A 21242-nucleotide genomic window follows, 5' to 3' on the forward strand; every position below is an offset into this window, starting at 1 on the left:
GAGGTAATTGCATCGTTAGTCTCTGTGGTATGCCATAATTATTTTTCACTAGCTATGGTTTAAAAAGTTCATGAGAGACTCTTGTGATTAGCAATAATTACAAATCGATCCCTACAGTCAAATTCCGTTAAAAATTTTAACAATTCCGTCAAATGTCAGATGTCGCCAATAAGATGGCGACATGTGCTTATCTTAATAAAAAAATATAAATTTATTAAAAAATAAATAAACTTATTTTAAAAAATAAAAATAAAAAAATAAAAAAAAACAAACAAACAAACAAAAAGGGGCAAGGGGTGGCCTGATGTAGATCTAGGAGTGGCCGGCTATCCCTTGCTTCCTTTTTTTTATTTTCTTTTTTTATTTTTTTTAAAAATAATAATAATAATAATAATAATAAGTATATTTATTATTATTTTTTTTAATAAATTTATTTTTTTATTAAGATGGATATGTGTCGCCAATAAAATGACAACACGTGGCGCTGACATGACATTTGACGAAATTTGTTAAAATTTTTAACGAAATTTGACTGTAGGGATCGATTTGTAATTATTGCTAACTACAAAAACCTCCTATGAACTTTTTAAACCATAAAGAATGAAAAATAATTATGATGTACCACAGGAACCAATAATGCAATCATCCCTATATATTAAGATTAAAGTGGCGCATATAGCCCACGAAGCTTCATACGTCAAAATCTTTCCGATTCAACGATGGCATCCAACAGTGTCTTCCTCTCCGTTCTGCTCTTTCTCTCCCTCACCTCCATCGCCAAATCTTACGTAAGATCCCCCTCGATCACATCCCCCTTTCCCTTCTAGCGTTGCAAGTTTCTAACGAACGTACAGGGTTTTTGCAGGACGAGGATTGCGTGTACACGGTGTACGCTAGGACCGGGTCGATCCTAAAGGGCGGGACGGACTCGATCATCGGCGTCAAGCTGTACGACGAGTACGGGGAGTACGTGGATATCACGAACCTGGAGGCCTGGGGGGGGCTCATGAGGCCTGGGCACAACTACTTCGAGAGGGGCAATCTGGACATTTTCAGCGGGAGGGCACCGTGCCTCGCCGCTCCGATCTGCGCGATCAACCTGACATCGGACGGCTCGGGGCCCCACCACGGGTGGTACTGCAACTACGTGGAGGTGACATCCACCGGGCCACACATCTCCTGCGCCCAGCAGCTCTTCACGGTGGAGCAGTGGCTCGCTCTCGATACGTCGCCGTACGATCTCACGGCTATCCGGAATTACTGCCCCTCTGTGGCTCAGAATCGTCGTGAACGCCTCAAGTCTAGTGTGTGATTTTTTGTTTTTACTGCCTGCTTTATTTATTTTATAATAAATAAGTTTTTTAAGTTTTATGGGATTTGTTTGTTTTAATTATGACGAATTAACAGCTTTTGTCGCGACAGTCTTTAATGGGCGTTATGATTGAAGGTGGAACTGTTAAGGATGCTTTATTTAGACAGAAATTTACTCCTGACCTGCCGGAAATAATTTCTCTTTTTTTAAACTCAGTAACAATGTATTTTTACACGTGAAAATGACATATATATATTTTAATAATTTTATTAAAATATTATTTAACCTCTAAATTTTTTACACATCGATTTGTAAGAAATTTTTTACAACTCACATGTAAGAATGACATGTATCCCTTAGCATATGTTGTTTTAATAGTACATGTTTTTCATGTCTTTTTTAATAGCATTAATAAAAAAAAACTTGTGATTGTCAGATGCTTAAAAGACATTTGTCACTCTTACGTGTGAGTTGTAAAAAATTTCCTACAAATCGGTTTGTAAAAAAAAATTTGTCCTTGAAAAAATTATGTGATAATTAAAAAATTGAAAAACTTTACTCATAACTCTTGATTTTTCATTACTTTTGCAATAAAGTATTCAAACTTTAAAAAATGTTAATTTATGGTATTCATCTTTCAATTATATTTTTTTAAAAATTTCAACACTCCATTAGAATTTTCTGTTAAATCCTATCAAAAATTTTAAAATATCCATGTTCTTTTTTTATAAAAAAAAAAAAAAAAAAAAAAAAAAAAAAAAAAAAAATTATAAAAATTCTCGCGAGTTATAAAATTTCCTTAAAAAATTTAGTTTGAATAAAATTTCTGTTGGCTTTATTTTAGAAATTGGTATCGAGGATTAGTGATTACTTTGCCTTTTTTTTTTTTTTTTTTTTTTTTTAATGTTTAGATGACGTTAAAGTATTCAGAGTTTAATACGATATAATATAATATTTCATTGATCGGTTTGTGGACAAACTGGACAGGGGCCTTTTTTTTTTTTTCTTTTTTTTTGTCTTGTTAACTTAAAAAGATTAGTGATTACTGGATTTCTTTCATTAGACACATGGAAGACGTGACATGAGCGCATAATATATAAATTTTTTCTTTTTTCTTTGTTCTTTTTTTTTTTAATTTTTTAATGAGCGAGTGCATAATATAATTTGATAATTTGCCGTGTTGTCCCAAAAGCATGTGAATTGGTAAGGTGCGGCAGCCAAGGCTAGGCCTAGGCTTGTGGAGTCCGCAGCAGCAGCACATGCCACAACAATTAATTGTGCATTGCTGCTTGCTGCTTGCTGAAATAAATTCGAGATATTATATGTTTATAATATATGTATAATTATTGTACATCTCTAACGATTTTTTTTAAAATTAATTATTATATATATGATTTCCACGTAAGAAAACAGATATAATAATTAATTTTAAAAAAAAATTAATAAAATTATACAGAAGTTGTGTTAAGAGTTTACAATAATCATTTCTCAATAAACTCAACTACGTTGGATTCTTTAGCCTTTTGCCCCTACTGCATCAAATGGGAATACAAAATCCATGTAAAATTTCTTAGTACTTTCAGAAAATTGGCAACACTCTTAACACTCACCATTTTCAAAGTTTTTTTTTTTTTTTTTGGGGGGGGGGGGGTGGGGGGTGGGGGGGAGGTTCATTTGGAGTGGCCGAACCACTGCCAAATGGCCAAGAGATGGCCGATTTTTTTCCTTTTTTATTTTTAATGTTTTAAAATAAATTTTTTATTTTTTTTTATTTTATTACAAGTATTTTCATTGTTAGGGAGACATTGTCAATTTTTAGCTGTTTGAGAGATATTATCAATTGGGTTATAGTTTAAAGGGATATATGAACTTTTCCCTCAAATGTAAAATAAATTTGAATTACAAAAGAAAGTAATCATTTATAAGCACCATTAGCATCTCATGTTGAGAGTAAGTGAATCTTTTTTTTTTTATATAGTATTTTCAAGCATTGAATAAGTAGCACTAAACATCCTTACTAGGCTACAAATAGAATAAGAAAGAGAACCCCAACAATAATCACTAGCTCGTTTCAAAGTGCTAATTTGTTGCCGTAATTATTTGAAAAGGCCAAATTGTTTATCAATAACTTGCATATATACAATTTGCGCTTCTTGAGCAGCTTGTACTTCATCATGACATTTACATAATATAATACAAAGGATTACATAGCCATTTCATTACTTTCCTTTCCTTTATCCATATCATAACTTTTTCTGTAAAATTGTGATAAAACTATCATTGACAACATATCATGCATCCTTTAGAAACATGCATTTGTAATCCATTCATGTTACACTCTTCATGCATAAAACATTTCATCATAAATAATGCTAAAAGTGAACTGGGTTTTTTCTTTGAAAAACATTGCATAACTTTATGTTCTTAAAATCAAGTTGAACATTTATAGAAAGTTAGCACAAATATAAACATGTTTACATCAACCACTTACTTTCACCGTAGTGTATCATTCTATTTTTGCGATCAATCCCTTGATTGTCCTATTGAAGTCTTTATATAAAACCAACAATCGTGTCACATAACTTCTTTAATTAAAAAGATCCAATTCCATAACCCTAGCTTTCAAAGACGCCCAAATCCCTAACTTTCTCCTAGAAAAAGCTCGAACGACCTTCAACCTTTTTTTCTATTTTTGTTTGATCAATCAAATTATTGACCAAACCTTTATGTTTTTGGTCAATCAATCATACTACGATCGAACCATTTTATCACTCATTCAATCGATCGAATTCTCATTTCAATCGATCAAACCCACAATACACCATTTTACTCACCCATGTAACACACTTTCAATATTGTTACTTATTAGATTGATCAAACTTTGATCAATTGAACACACTATTCATCTTCTCCTTTGAATGAAAACACCCCAAAAATACCCTTTCCTCCAACTTTTGACTTTTCTTCTTGTTTCTATTATAGCTTACTTCACAACCATAAAAAACACTATTTCACATACAAAAATCTCTCCTTTAATCAAAACTCTTACATTCTTCTCATCCTCTTTTCTAAACTTCTCAAACATAACAACAAAAACAACCCACACAATAGCACAACAACAACAACAACAAACTCCTCTAACCTCAACAACCAAAAAAAAAACTATCAACATACCCACATAACCCAAACAAAAATCAAAGGAACAAAGAGGTTAGAGAGGTTAGAGTTTTTACCTTTGGTGCTCCCCCCACCCCCTCCCCCTCCCACTCTTTCTCTCTCTAAGGGGGAGGGACGAACGAAGCAAATGAAGCTCCCCAAGATATTTTTTGTTTAAGCTTTTTTCCCATGTTTCAACCCAAGTTCGATCGATCAAAACTTACTTCGATCAATCAAGATGTACGTGTTTAGCCCCCATTAATTGCACGTTGCTTCTCACCTACTCGTACGTTTCTATATCAGTTCAATCGATCAAAACTCACCATATCCAATTACAGCCATCTAATCTCAAATTGACAGAGAACCTGTTTGGCAACCAATTGCCACTTAGTTTTCATTGCCTTTTTGCCCATCACCAACAGTAGACACGCGTGACAGTTCTGAAACAAAACACTACCTCTACTGCCACACTTAGTCCTTTTCTTTGAATATTCTTTTCGTTGAAGACTCAATCCTCCAGCCTAGCTTATTTCCTCAGCTTTCTAATGTGCGCCTCATGTCGTCCTGCCCATCTCTTCTCAAGACTTTAACACTATCATTCTTTATTCAGTCCTCACGCCATCAACCCACCGACACGGCCAGTCCCTTCAGATCTCCAGCTCCTCTCTCTCAAAATTGCTTCTGGAAATTGATCTTCTGAAAATTGATCTCCTCTCTCCATATCCCCATCGACACGCGCGCCATTATAGACGGAATCGTTCTTCAAGCCATCAACCAAAATCCTCACTGACACGGCATCAACCGATCTCTCTTCAAACCTCCATCTCCTCTCTCTCACGAATCTGCCCAGATCAAATAATAGCATATGGGTATGGTACATTTAGGTACATATTGAAGAAACAAAGGGAACTCTTCAATTTGCTAGCAGAGCCAAGCGCATCACTAATTGTGCTCAAGTGAATGAAGTATATTCCTTGTTCTGTCTAGTCCATTTACCATTTTATCTCATTCATGAATCTGTATTTGGCTGGTATTTATTTCTTATGTTCATTGCAATGGTGGATTTTGATGTATGTTTTATGGTCTCAGAAAAACTTATAATCCCTTCCCCGTATTTTCCAGGGCTTGGTAAATATGATGTTATTCCAATTTATTAGTCTTTTTTTTCTCTGTCTGGTCAAATTATGTATATTTTTCAGCATTTTTCAGTTTCTCATATTAGGTTAATCTTTAAGTTTCAATAAATTGAACAAAAGGATATAGTCCAAATGTATCGTTGTCTACAATGCTTGTGTTGAATATAGCTATATATATATATATGTGACAGAAAAGTAGCCTTCTTCACTCCGTTTTTAAAAGGGAAGCCTTAAACATGGACTGCATGAAACTAAAATTATGGTGCCAAGATCAATGTCCTACTCAGTAAACATTATTGTATCTAATTTTTGGACCAACAGCAGAAATAAATTAAATTTGTAAATATCCAAATGTAGTATTGATATTATGCATAGGAATTTTAAAATTGATTCGTGTTTGTATGATGAACATGTTCCAGCAACTTTCATGGAGTCAGGTGCCAACGTTTTAAGATTATTCTCTGAGGTAGTGTAATTGCATAAAATTTATGGGATTTCACATTTTCTCCAATGCTCGACTGTTAAATAGGAATATTTGAGTTGGACCCATTAGGGTAAGGGTAACTCTTTCGGGCAGGTAAAAAAAGTTGTTTGATAATGCGAATAACAAAGTTGAATTTATTTTAAGAAAGAAGAAGAAGATCGAGGTAGGTTACAGGTAAACTATTCCAATCCAACTATTTTCTTATATGGAGCGGCGAAAATGAGATGGACCCCAATTGGTCAACCTTTTCCAATTGGATTTTTTGTAAATTAAATCTGATGCAAGCGCATTTTTTGGTATGGTATAGAATTCAATTATAATTATGAATAATGTTATAAGATTCTCGTGTTATGTGCTTTCCGATATAGGCACGTGTAAATGTCTACAACAAGTGATTTGTCAAGTGGTCCCCCGTTATGTCGTTGTGAAATTTCTGCATGTCTAAGGAACTCTAGGACCGAGACCAATCTCGGTAGAAAGTGGTATGGATGTATTAACTACAAGGTTATTTCCCCTTTTAACGTTAAGTGCTTATATTTCGTCGTTAGTACCCTATGACAATTTTGCCTTATTTTTATCATCTAGAAACCCGGTGATTGTGATTTTTTTGAGTGGGCTGATAAGGAAATTACTGGTTGCGAGAAGAGATTAATGGAATATCTGCAACAAATGGAGGATAGAATGCATGCTGATAACGTAAGAGTTGAGGAACTCATTGAACGAAAATATCGTGAACATTGTGATAAACTACGGCGGGAGTTAGTGTCCAGTCAAAATAATGGCAAAATGTTAATGGGTGCGTTGTTAGTTGTAATTTTGGTTTTAGTCTTTTATTTTTGTAGTTTTAGTGGACCTAGAAGTACCAAGTTGATGTTAAAATGACAATTATTGAAGAAGTTTGGATGTACTAGTTTTTGTGATTTTGACCTAGACCGTTTTGAATGTTCTGTTTTCTTGCTTGTATCTTCTCCATTCCCTTACTATGCCGCCAGAAGGACATGTATACGATCTGGCAGAAAGAAAGGTTGTGCAAAAAATGACAGAAAACATATATAAGATATATGAGATTAGTCATTGTATCCTATCAAGTTGCAAAGAATCTACACTTGTCCCTAATCTGTTCTTTAACTAATTTATAGAAGTTAACTGCAAATATAAAAAGCTCAACAAACCCTGATTTGGCATTTGAATGCCCTTTAAGGTATAAAGATTTGATTTACAAACCCCACTATACAATACAATCTTTTGGGTATGTAAACGGGTTAACCATAATGAACCATATATCTTAACGAGAAAAAATCAATTAAATTTCTTTTTTCAGCACTTCTTTTTTTTTAAAAAAAATAAAAAATAAAAAAAATTGGCAGAGTAGTCAAGTAGAAAAAAAGGGGACGAGAAGCATAAAGGGACGAGAAGTCAAATACATAAAACCAATTCTGGTCAGAGCATAAAGGGACGAGAAGCCATGGACTGAATTTTGGTGCATACTTATGGTCTGAAATGAGCATACTCTTCATTGGAAACTTAAAAATGAATTCAAAAAGTATGGGATTTTTAGAAACATTATCCCCCCAAATACAAATCAATAAGGGTTTCCCAAAAATCACGGACATAAAACAACAACATACTATTTTGGCAGCCCTCCTTAAAGGTGACTCCACATACTTAAGGCCATTGCATCCGTTACTTTCCCCATATAGACGTAACTAGTATCTGATTGGTCCGATCGTTCCCTGGGTGCAACATTTTGCGCCAATCCCAATTCATGCCAATCATCAACATCAACCTAGGGGTTTAGTCTGCGCAAAGCCGCTCGAAATAATGGATCAGTCATCCCGTTATATTTCCTAATAAAGTTATGTAAAGTACAGCACGCAATTACAAATAGGCACTGGTATCGTAACAGGTATGGGGGCATTTTTTCTAAAATTGGAAATTGGTTCTTCAAAACCGCAAAAGCTTGTTCCACGACGGTCTGTAGAGATGAGTGTCTATAGTTGAATAGCTCCCTCAAATTCCTGGGAAGTTCTTGGCCATTTTGAAATGTCGCCAAATGATACCGCTCACATCGATACGACGGTAAGAACCCCTGATAGCAACCATGTACGGAATCCACCAGATAGAATGAACCTGCACCTCACGTGCAAATATAAATTCGTAATTAATCAAAGTACAATAACGAGGATGCTTAAATGTTACATATGAAATATTTGTGTGGTATATTACCTTCTTTACGGGTTGGGAAGCGTAGTGTCAAATCATTCACACACATCGTAAAAATGCGGGCGTCGTGCGCACTCCCCTCCCAACCAGCGTACACAAAGGTGAAGCAAAGATCTAAGTCTACAACACATATGACGTTTTGAGTGGTTGTATGTTTTCTACCTCGGTACGTTGTGTTATCCGCACCGGTCACTTTCACATGGATGTGTGTGCCATTAATAGCACCTATACATTCCTGCAGTGAACATATTGTATGTTAGTATAGTGCGATATGTAATAGCAATAATCTTAAAAATATTTGCTAGACTTAGATAAAAAGGGCAAGCATTACTCACTGAAAACCATGGGTAGAAGTTCCCATTTCAGCCAACGACAGGGTGTGGCTTCGTTGTCTGCATGGGTTGGATGATTGTCTTACCCAGCCTACAAATGGCTTTGCATGTCCTTTTGCAGTATACGCTCACGGTATGTAACGATTGTTGGAGCCGGTCAGCCTGCAAAACGCTCACAGTATGTAACGATCGTTGGAGCCGATCAGCCACGTCCTTCTGCGACCAATTGTGTGTCATTAGGAGGCAAAATACAGCCACTTGCTCCGTGATCTTCACATATCGACTGCTACGCAAGAAGCCATTCTGTTTTAAGGTGTTACAAAGCGCAATATATGTATCAGGCCACATTCTAAAGCGCTCATAGCATGTTCTCGGGTTGGGATTTGTTAACACCCAATAAACCCACATATGGCCTGTTAACTCAGATGTTCTTTGAGGTATAGGACGTCTTTGTCTTTCTTCAAGTTGTTCCTTCCACTCAGCTATCCTGATGAACATTTGCCCAAGCTGTAACTCAACTTCTATGGTTTCCGGATCGGTGAAAAAAGCGTCATCAGAGCTTCCAAGCGATGATGCTATTGATTCTGTCTAAATCATCCTCATCACCCCACGATGCATCAGAATCGGAACATGCGTCCAATTCCTCCTCCCAATTTGGATTTTCAAGACTTGACTTGACAGTCTACTGTGTTTTAATGAGTACTCGCAAGCGCACGAATCGTTTGCAATATAGTGTGTGCAAGTGCGAGGTCGAATCCACAGGGAAATGGTCAAATGTTGGTGTCTTGTTTAATCAACCTCATTTTAACCTAGTTCCAAAAGTTTGAGGATTGATTCAAGAGTAAAAGACTAAATAAAAGAGATGAAATGAAATATGCAAATTAAAAGGAACTAAGGCTAAGGAATCTACCAAACCAAATCCAACAACTCACTCTTGGTTTCCACTTGAACACCCAAAGAACATTAAGCTTTGGATGTCATTCAAATGTCTTAACCACAAACTATAGAACCATTAAATGAATCCAACTCAAAGATAAATCACAAATAGTACCCATTTGAAATCAAATCATCCAATGTATCCATTCAATGAACAAATCACAATGGATATCATCATTCAAATCAATAAAACAATGTATCCATCGGTTGAAACACATTAAATGTCCTATATCTACTAACAACCATATTCATTGCAAAAGATAAAGCATTTAAATGAATGGAATTTGAACAAAAAATATGATATATCATCAAATGTGCAAGTAGTATAACAAGAGTATGAGTGTCATGAATGGAAAGGTTTCATCCTCAACCTTAGTTGAGGTTACTAGCCTTCCATGACTAAGAACACCACAAGAAAATGAAGAACAAACATGAAAATAAAAGAAAAGTTTTACAAAGAGAAAGTGTCTAAGAACAAAAGCTACTGAAATACACTATGAAATAAACGAAATTAAACCTAGCTACTGTTCTCTGAACTCTCCAACAAGGAGGCATGGCTATGGCTTTTATAGAAGGAAATTAGGGCTAGAAACCCATGTAAAATGATTCCTCTAACCCCCTCTAGGGTTCCTCTCTTGCTAGAGACAACCAAAGTCATGAAACCAGCGTGTTCTGCTGCGAAAATCAGAGGGAGAACTGTTTTTTGTCATGGAGAAGCCCCTGATTGGATGTTCTGGCGCGCTTCTGCAAAAGTAAGTTCTGGGAAATTTCGATCGATCGACTTCGGGCAAAATTCGATCGATCGAATTTAAGTTCGATCGATCGAGTTCTTCAGAATTTTCGAATTTTCTAAGCAATTCCACATGAATTTTGCCATTCCTCACTTATTGACCTACAAAACATAAAAACACAAAAACTAACCAAAGCATTAGAAAATAACAAGGCTAAAGGTCTAACTAATGTAAAACAAGGGGTCCAAATACACAATATTTGGCACTCATCACCTATGTACTAATCATTAGACAATAGTTAGAAAATATTCAAATCTAATAATTGAACATAAAGTATATGTTGTGTCAAATATTTTGCCAAAAAAAAAAAATTAGAAATATATAAATATGAAGAAGATAAAAACAACTAAAATATATAAATAGTGCCAATTAAAATGTCGATGGAATTAAAATAAGGACAATGTCTGAAATTTAGATGCAATAGTCTGCAAATTTCTAGAGGATTAGCACAACAACTAGATAACGAAACTGCGAAATCACAGGTCCTTAATATTAATCCCTCGCATGACCCATCCCACTCTCTTCATTGGCTCCATGCCAATGAATACCCTTGCCTTTGTCCTGTCGGTGAAGGAATTGGCAGCCCTCCAATAATTTTCCTCTGTCACCAGGTGCTCAGCCACTACATCGTTCAGGACCGCCATCGCCTCTGCAATTACATCTGGTCTACTAGTAGCCGATGACCCTTTGGCTGTTCTTAAGTTGCAATGTAGCAGGTCAAATTCTCTCTTCATTTCTGACCATTCACCAGACATTGAAGGATGTTGCATGCCACTTACCATTGTTTGGTGGCATCCTTATGCCAGCGCAGGGCATATCAAGCTTTTCCAAGTCGATTTCGGCACACGGGTTGTTTAGGTCAATCAACGGGTCGTCAAAGCCGCGTTCATCATCAGTGTCCAGCGGCTCCTGTGTGCTGGTGTAGGCGAACTCTCCCGTGGCATACAATCCCACAAATATGGTGGTTAATAATGGGAAGAGGCGCGGCGGATTGTTCTTGAATTTGTAGTATTTATCCGCACTATACTCCTTCAAAACAAAGAGAACATGAAGCACTTCGTTAGTTTGCAATGAAATATTTAATATGAAATTTATAACAAAAAAACTTTGTTGATGCTTACAAATTTTAGTTGCTCCCACTTGTCCTCGTTATTGGTGACCATGTTTGTCGTGTGGTCCCAACCGAAGCCTGTACCCACCTTGCCGCTTAGGAGCATAGTGAAATCTTTGTGATTTTGTTTTAAGCTTCCTATTTTTTAGTCTTCACTTGGCTGGTGCTGTAATGATAATTGTCAACACGATTGTTGAGGTCCTCGGTGATTTTATTCGCGTGGCTACCGAATGAAGGCCTAACTCCTTTTTGGGCAAACCCTAGTAGAATAAAGATTAAGTGTTCTTCATTTTCCCGAGGCCATACAGCAAAAAGGGGCTTGTACTGACCCCTACACCTAACCTGGTGCTTCCTTGGAGATTTTCAGGGGGTACCAATATTGTACATCTATATGAGTGGAAATAACACATTTTTTTTTCTATATGTAAATAAGGTATAGATATAAAAATTAGGGGGACCAAGAAATTAATGTGAAAATCCTAAGCTTAAATAATATCCTAAGCTAAATCAATAGCGGAGACTCATTTTGTCGCCGCTAATGAGTACTTTTGTCGCCGCTATTTATCAATAGCGGCGACAAGTGGCCGCTAATGGGGTGGTCACTAAAAGTCGGACACTAATGAATCACTAATAGCGACGACAAATGTCGCCGCTAATAATAATATTTTCGACGATAAAGAACTATAGAACTTGACCCGAAAGTCGCCGCTAATACTCTATTATTAGCGGCGACATCAAAGTGGCCGCTAATGCTCTATCATTAGCGGCGACCTATTAAAAAAGTAAAAAAAAAAAAAAATTATTAGCGGCAACACATGGGTCGCCGCTAATGCTATATTATTAGCAGCAACACCAAAGTGGCAGTTAATGCTCTATTATTAGCAGCGACAATGAGTCGCCGCTAATGATATTAAAAAAATTATAATATATATATATATATATATATATATATATATATATATATATATATATATATATATATATATATATATATATCAATAATTCATTTATAATTAAAACTAATAACCTAGAAGTTAAGTAGACTAGTTCATATACCTAACAAACAACAAACATGGTAATAGCTAAGTAAAAGAAATTAAAAAAAAAAAAAAATGACTAACTTTCAACTATATACTCATCAAATGAGCTGAAGCTCATCTTGCTTTATCACGTTATAAATATACACATTTTTTATGTCAAAGTAATGATAAAGATAATAATAATAATAATGACAATAACATATGGACAAAATATAAAACTGACGATCAAACTGTCAACGACACTAATGTGGAATAAAGCACCAAATTAATCAAGCAAAGAGGGAAAAACTATTCATATTCCATACCCATATGAGAATTTACATGAGTGCTTGATACTTTATACTGCCATTATGTAGTACGATGAAGTTCACCTTTTTGGACAAACTATTCCTATTCCATACCATGCTAAACACCCATTTCCAATCAATCAAAAATTCATCCAAAATGACTACAATACTTAAAAAAAAAAAAAAAAAAAAACACAAAACAAAAAAACAATAATAATAATAATAATAACGAAAGACATAATACCCATATGGATAAACTGAACTACGAGTCCAAAGAACGCCAAGCAAACACAAGTGAGTTAATCATTAACCACAAAACTGTAACTGGCAAAGGCATAAAAGGTAAACTTTCAGAACCCGGTTAGATTCATGAAAGACCAAACCTTTACACCTAAAACAATACTTTTTCTTAAGCAATTTTTTTGAGAAAACAAACAAAGGAAAAGGGACAACAAATTAAGGTTATTAACGTAATACCAGAGAAATCACAAAAGAAAACTAATCAGAATGAGTACCTTATGGGGCTATGGCTTGGGTGTAGACTTTGTGGAGATATCTACAGAAGATATCTCATTGAATCAATCACTAAATTTATGACTAGAAAGGAAAAACAAAAAACAAGTGAGAGAGAGAGACAATGGAAACCCAGCAAAACACAAATCAAAATTAAAGGAAAAAAGTCTTCAAGTTTCAAACGTTAATCACAAAATTGGAGCAAAAAACAACATGAATATATAGGAGCAACAGTACCAATTCTCTCTTTCTCTCTCTCTGGATCCCTCTTTGACTCTCACTGTTTAGTCTACGGGAAAAAAAAAAAAAAAAAACAAACAAACTAGAAACAAAAAGAGGAAAGTGAGAATTGGCTGGGTGAAAAAATATTAACTTCCCGCTTTAATTTTGGCCTCCCGCTAATTATTTTAACAAACGATATCGTATACAATATTATCAGCAGCGACTAAGAGTGTCACCGCTCTTAATCATAAATAAAAAATAAATAAAAATTAGCTTAAAAAAAAAAAGAAAAGAAATAAAAAGAAGAGAAAGTGAGAATTGGCCGGATGAAAAATTTTATCTTCCCACTAATAAATAAAAATTAGCCTAATAAAATTTTAAAAAAATTCATTAAAACCTATGCAAAAAAGGGTTAAATAGTGTTTAGCCTTATAAACTAACATCCATTTTTTATAAAGCACCACAAATTGACAAGTATCATAATTTAGCCCTTCAAACTGTAAATCTGACAGTTTGAAGTGTCAAAGCATGACACTGTACTTGTTATTTTGTGGTGCTTTATAAAAAAAATGGGTAATTACCTTTTCTCCCCATGAACTAATAACTTTTGGGCAAAGCCCCCACAAACTACCAACTCGACCAAAATAGAGCATTCAACTACAAAAGACAACCCTTTTCCCCACTTCCATCAGTCAGAGGGGTTAAAACAAACGGTCAGCGGGTCACGTGACCGTCACATGCCGTTTTACTCTCATTTTCTTCCTCTTTTCCTCCATGAACTACCACCATCTTCCAACATGCTTCCATGTAAAACAGCACATGACGGTCACATGATTTGTTGACCGTTTGTTTTAACCCCTTTAACTGACGGAAGGGGGGAAAATGATTGTCTTTGGTAGTTGAATGCTCTATTTTGGTCGAGTTGGTAGTTTGTGGGGGCTTTGCGCAAAAGTTGGTAGTTCATGGAGGAAAAATGTAATTACCCCTAAAAAAAATGATTATTAATTGATGGGGCTAAATTACATTTAACCCAAAAAATAGTATGATTATATCACGATCAATCGGATTAGTGCACTATGACCGATCATATTAGTTTTGCATTGAGATGATACAAAATATAAATAGTAAGATCAGTTCTTCGATCATATCATGATCAATCAAAGGACCGTACTAGGATCGATTGATTGATCTTATCATCATCGATTGAACTCTATCATGATTGGTCGGACTAATGCACTAGGATCGATTTGATGTTTGATCCATCGAAGTAATGCATTAGGATCAATTGGATCTTTTATCGATCATATATATTATCCTATTATGATTGATCGGATTAGTACACTAGGATCGATCAGACATTTGATTGAACCTTTACTATGTCGAATTTGATTGATCGAACTTTATCACGATTAATCGGACTAATGCATTAGAATCGATTGAACGTTCGATCGATCGGAGTAATGCACTAGGATCGATCGGATTTGTTGTATATTAAAGCTCTTTAACTCGCATTTTTTTAGCCCTTTAACTCGCATTTATTATATATTTTTTTTTCTGTCAACTATTAGCGGCGACAACAATGTCGCTGCTAATAGTAGATTATTAGGCCGACATTCATAAGTCGCCATTAATGGTACATTATTAGTGGCGACCCAAGGTTGCCGCTAATGGATTTATTATTAGCGTCGACTCTTGTCGCCGCTAATATCTTCCTACTAAAGCCCGCCCATTGGAAAAATTTCCCGCGAAGTTATTAACAGCGACATATTAGCGTCGACTCTAAAGTCGACGCTAATATTAATGTTTTCTGTATTTAGCATTCACTATTAGCGGCGACAAAAATGTCGCCGCTAATAGTCAATTATTGGCAGCAACTTTTAAAGGTCGCAGCTAATAATCAACTATTAGCGGCCATTTCATTGTCGCCGCTATTAAGCTGGCCGCTATTGAAGCAAATTCTTGTAGTGCCTACATAATATGGAAACTAGCCTTGCTATGCGATCTAATGACAGGACCTGTGAATATGAGTATTGCAGAACGACGTTTCCCCTTCGTCCCGTTGGTGGCCCTCTCCGGATGGCAGCTTCTTAGTACAGCCTCTCTCTTACTATCGGAAATTGATTTCGTGACCCTTTGCTTGCCCATGCTTCAAATGAGGGCAAGGGGCTCTAGTTTTGTAGAGGCCTTACTGGTACGGAGGTCAGAGAAGGATGAAGCGATCGTTGACACCTCTGGTTCAGAGAGTGCAGGAACCAAATTCATGGGAGGTGATGGAGAGATCCTATAAATAGATTTTTGTTGACTTAAGTATAGAGGGGAATTAAGTCGGTGGTTGGGGTAATAATGGAGAGAGGTGAGGAAGGATAGTGAAAAAATTGATAGGGAAACGGTCACAAGTTTCTGCCCATTGTCTGAATCACAGAGCATGGCGTTGAGAAGGCGTTTGGCTCGAAAATGGGGAATCTCACAGGCTTTTCTTTATTCACCTGTGACTGAGGGGATATGGAGAGAGGAGATCAATTTCCAAAAGCGATTCTGAGAGAGAGGAGCTGGTGATCTGAAGGGACTGGTGGTGTTGGTAGGTTGATGGCGTGAGGACTGAATGAAGAACGATAGTGTTAAAGTCGTGAGAAGAGATGGGCGAGAGGACATGAGGCGCACATTAGAAAGCTGAGGAAATAAGCTGGGCGGGAGGATCGAGTCTTCAACGGAAAGAAAATTCAAAGAAAGGACTGAGTGTGGCAGTAGAGGCAGTGTTTTGTATCAGAACTGTCATGCGTGTCTACTGTTGGTGATGGGCAAAAGGCAATGAAAATTAAGTGGCAATTGGCTGCCGAACAGGTTCAGAGATATCAAATTGATAAATTTTTAAAGTACAAATATCAATTTTGTCACTTTTTAAGACCCAAATACCTTTTTTCATAAAGAGGTAGGTAAACCAGGTATACCAATTATGCATTTAAACCTTAAAAAAATGCCAAGAAGACAAAAGGATAATCAGATAAGTAAAATACTTATTTACTTGGCAAAATAATCAATTTCCTGTTGCAACACACATTGTGAGTAAAGTTTTCTTTTCAAACCTACATTCCCGATTTGGACAGAACTACATTGTCTTCTCCATAATGATTACAAATTCTCATTGAATCATACTTCCTATTTTTAATCAAGCTTTGCAAATTGATAAATCTTGATTAAACAAACAAAGATATGGAATAAAAATTACAAACAAAGATTCCACGCATTTGAACTATACATAAAACAAATTGAGTCCTCATGTATCTATTGCATTTTGCTATAAAGAAAAACAGTATCAATCTTTCCCTTCCCCTGTTCCCCCTTTTAAATCAAACCCTTGTTTTTATCCCTATTGATTACCTATCGTCTTTGTTCAAGTTCCATGGATGGTTTTTCCTTGTACAGGTCTAACTCTCTCTACTATACTCCATGCCCACGTTGTTTCCTGAGCTGTGCCTGGGCCTCCAACAAGCCACGGCTCACCTCCTCTTCTCCCTGTGTTTCCTTTAACAACACCTCGTAGTCTTGTACTGAAGCTTCCCATCTTTCCAACTACATTTTACATCCAACAAAAAGTTATCATAAACAATATATAATCACACGGCAGAAGAACATTAGATTGCCACGATTACAGTACATAAAACAAAACGATCACGCAAAAGAACACTAGAATTTATGTGATTCTCGCAATGCGAGGTACGTTAATAAGTGGAAGCGATTACGAAAAAATTCACTATCAAAGTGGAATAAAAAATAGTAAAGATAAAATCACTACAAACTCAAATCTTCAATACACCAAAATCCCACTTTTATACAAAAGACGGGAAAAACAAAGAGAAACAAAGTCTCCATTTGTCCTAGCAAAAGATAAGTTTATATTTTGTTTTCTCTTTTGTTTTCCCCTTTTGGGAAGAATCTCTTTTGTGTGAAAGAGAGATTTGGGTATATTGGCATTTTGGGTTTTGAGTAATTTTTTCTTTACTATTTCGTATTTTCATCTTTGATAGTGAATTTGTTCATGATCGCTTCTATCGGTGCACGTACCTGCAAGATACAGTAATAGAAAAACATAAAACTAAAATGCTCCTTAGGTACATTGTAACATCATTTTCCTTAAGAAATTATTTACCCTAGTAACAATTAATCTGCCAACAGTTATAAACTGCTAATTTAACAGATACTTAATTCAGACTATCTAATCAAATAATTATCAATGATTATTTAATAACAATCATTAGATCGTAATTATTTAATTTCAACTATTAGATCAAAGTTGATTTAACCTTACAGTTTACTTTATTAATGGTCCAATAAATTTAACTATTGGATCTACCTAAGAAGTATTTTATTGTCTAAATCAAACCATCAGATCAAATGATCTTAACCGTCCAAAATTGAATGGTCAAGATCATATCGCTCCGAGCTCCGACACTTCATGCGAACTACCATGTGTGCCACTAGAGTATACATGCAAGTACCAAGTGTGCTATCAAGGCGCTACAAAAGCGCACTACAACCCACGGGCCATGGCCACGGGTGCGTGTGCGTCCAATGCTTCGTACTATACTAAAGTATACACACAAATACATACATGCAAACATTACTTTAAAGCAAAGGCTTAAATAAAGGCCCAATACACTTTCTCTTTTTCCCATGTAAGACCCTCTTCATTTAATGCTCTTTAAAACTTTCCATTTAAAGCATTCCCAAAACACAAAAATATATATATATACATATATATTTTGAAAATGCTTTAACAGTACCTCACATCGAAGGAATCACATAAATCTTGGTGCTCTTCTGTGTGACTGTTTTATCTTATATACCGTTATTGTGATGATCTTTTGCACAGCAGTTTTGTTAATTGTTTGAATTGACGGGGATTAATAGGTATCTATGATTTAGCTTCCTCAAAATGCAATATACTATTGAATCTCTTGTTTCAAAAGAAGAATGTAAGTGCAACTTGGTCACCTTGGCATTGCAATCGGCTCTTCTTAGTCTAGCCTTGGTGTAGCAGGGGCGCACATGGAGGGCAGCATTGCAATCCTCCACTGCTTTCTCAAATAGGCCAAGTTTGGACCGACAAGCAGCTCGGTTGCACAACAACACTGAATTGTATGGATCATGCTCCAGTCCCTCCCCATACGCAACACACGCCTCGGAGAACCTCGATGCCTTGAAAAGCTCATTGCCTTTTGCTCGAGCTGCTGAAACAGCCCGAGCCTTCCTCAGCACTGGGTTCGCTTCCCTGTTGTTCGAGTCAAGGCGAGCTGCGCGCTGCGCTGTCTCCAGTGCATCATCGAATCTGTCAAAGTCAATTGGATACCAACAAAAACCATAATCATTTGACTAACAAAACAGCATGCGTGGGCATGCATATGTTTCATCATTATACAACACTAACCTGCCGGCTACCAAGTCAACCTGAGCCCGAATAACCAACAGATTTGCGCTACCAATAGGCCCTAGGAATCTAGTACAGGCGTCAAGCTCAAAATTTGGACCCTTCAACATTGCTTCATCCGCATCTTGATGTCTATGGAGCTTCAACAGGGCCTCGGCTTGCAAAGCAAATATCTTTTCAAAATACAAACCGGGCATGCAATTGAGAGTGTCACAAAATCACACTATATATGAAGAGAAAAATCAATGGGCTAAGCGTATGCCTCACCTGTGGTGCTGAATCCGCCCCTGAAGATATGGCGTACCCTGTTTCCTTAATCAGGGTGTTCCAATCTCGCACTTTGCGAGCCTCGGTGCACTTGTTAAGATGTACCTGAACCGTTTTCACTTTCGCAATGTCCTCGCCGTCAGCCTCCGGTCCTGCGTGTTTGAAGTGATACAATGCTCTTTCTGCCTCCCCTAATCTGCATGAAAAAAGGAATAAGAAGCATGTACATGCTCTGTTTTTTATCTACTGATAACCCATTTCCTTACCTCAAATATAATGAGGCCAAACGATGGTGAGCTCTATGATAACGTGGATCGATTCGAATAGCTTCTCTGCATTCAAAAACTGCCTCAAGAAGCCTGCCGAGAGCGGTTAATGCAGCACTTTTGTTGCTTCTGTATGAAGCCTTATCGGGATCAATGGAAATTGCAGCTTCATACAAGGCCAGGGCTTCCGCAAATCTTCCATTCTTGTAATCTTCATTGCCCATAATCTTCAATGACTCAGGATCCATTCTAGTTGAGATAGCCCGGCACAGGGAACCAGATTGCTCTTTATTGGGTGTCCTTTCTCTATAAGAACTCCTTACAACATTTCCCATTGCAGTACTAGTTGAGTAATTGCTACTTCCTTTAGGCATTGGTATCTCTTCTCTTGCAGTCTTGGGAAGGTGATCAAAAACATTATGCGAATTCATATTTCCTCCTCCTGGTTGCCTCAAGTTACCAAGATTTCCGAAAAGCATGACGTTGCTCGATGAAGCCCGAACAAGATTACCAGTTCCTCTTGCTTTTTGCTGATCTATGAGCATGCTGTCAAGCTCACCAGAGATGCCAATGGCTTCCTTTGGCACCCTTTTGCCAAGGTTAACATATTCTTGGCTAGGAGTCATCTGTTTTGCGCATGTGCCTGCTGAGTGTACGATTGCAGCCTCATAGGATTGTCTCCTGCCCTGGTATTGGTGATACGCAGGAGGCACCCTGTGGGGATTTTGGGAAGGTCTGGCTATTGGTTTTGATGACGACTCTGAAGCATTTGATGAGGTCTCAAGGGACTCATCGGAGCCGCCTCGTCTCTTCCTTGAATTTGGAGTGCCTGGTGTCTTGCTGAAATCCTTACCATTCCCGGTCGGAAGCGAACCAGTAGAGGTAGATCTTCTCGGCCAAAAACTACGCCGCCCAAAAACTGCATTTAATAGACCACAGCCTGATTTCTTCTCCGGCGTGTCGTCTTCCATTCTTGCTGATGGTGTAGTAGTTGTATGATGAAGGTGAAGGATTGTATGTTACTTAGCCAAGAACAATAATAACATTGCGTGATGTTAAAACTGATAAACTATACAACAATGAGAATAACAAAACAGCCTTGAAAAATAACAAAAGAAAATCAGATTGATCAACTCAATATCACATGTTAAAAACTGATGAATGTGTGAGAAGTTAGGATTTGCAAGAGGCCGGCCTAGCCCCAGGAGATGATCTGCATGGCCTCCTGGAGGGGCTTCCAGAAAACAATCTGTGTCTGTTTCGGGTCCGTTTCCATTATAGAGATCGAAATTAGGTGTCAATGATTGCAGGAAAAGCGAAGAACATTACTGCAGGTTTGTTGTTTTATTAAAGATGAACTAGTTGACCTTCATTCTTTTTTTCTTTTCTTTTTTTCAATTATTGTTTGTGTATTTTTTTTTTTTCTTTGTTTTTGTGTTTCTTGTGTGGTTGAAAAAGGGTAACCAAGAGACCCGGTCTTGGATTAAAGGAGGATCTCTAGATTTTTAGAAATTAAAGGACTTGGCCTTATCATGCACCTTTTATTTCGACCCTGGGATTTTGTTTTTATTTCATTCACAGCCAAGAGAGAGAGAGTGGAGGGCACGTTGGATTTTTATTCATTTTTTTATTTTATTTTTTTAACAACCCACGTTAGAGGCCAGCCAGCTGTGATATATCAACGGAAAAATCTGAAAAAACGATAAAAAAAAAATAAAAAAAAATAAAAAAAATTCTTTTG

The 21242-nt window shown here is 36.6% G+C and overlaps 2 protein-coding genes across 2 annotated transcripts; one reads left to right on the forward strand and one right to left on the reverse strand.

Annotated features, from left to right (window-relative positions):
* The first annotated feature begins 640 nt into the window (after positions 1 to 640).
* On the forward strand, positions 641 to 1371 carry LOC133857288 (PLAT domain-containing protein 3-like). The gene is made up of 2 exons (XM_062292495.1): positions 641 to 788; positions 866 to 1371. Exons 1-2 carry the CDS (start codon positions 720 to 722, stop codon positions 1310 to 1312), a joined length of 516 nt encoding a protein of 171 aa, XP_062148479.1. The 5' UTR covers positions 641 to 719; the 3' UTR covers positions 1313 to 1371.
* Positions 1372 to 16602: 15231 nt separating this feature from the next.
* LOC133856592 (inactive TPR repeat-containing thioredoxin TTL3) lies at positions 16603 to 20851 on the reverse strand. Its single transcript, XM_062291652.1, has 5 exons — positions 19502 to 20851; positions 19236 to 19431; positions 18969 to 19141; positions 18536 to 18869; positions 16603 to 17113 (listed from the first exon to the last, which is right to left on the reverse strand). Exons 1-5 carry the CDS (start codon positions 20470 to 20472, stop codon positions 16982 to 16984), a joined length of 1806 nt encoding a protein of 601 aa, XP_062147636.1. The 5' UTR covers positions 20473 to 20851; the 3' UTR covers positions 16603 to 16981.
* Positions 20852 to 21242: the final 391 nt, after the last annotated feature.

This window comes from Alnus glutinosa, chromosome 14 (genome assembly GCF_958979055.1).
Source record: "Alnus glutinosa chromosome 14, dhAlnGlut1.1, whole genome shotgun sequence".
Classification (NCBI taxonomy): Eukaryota; Viridiplantae; Streptophyta; class Magnoliopsida; order Fagales; family Betulaceae; genus Alnus; species Alnus glutinosa.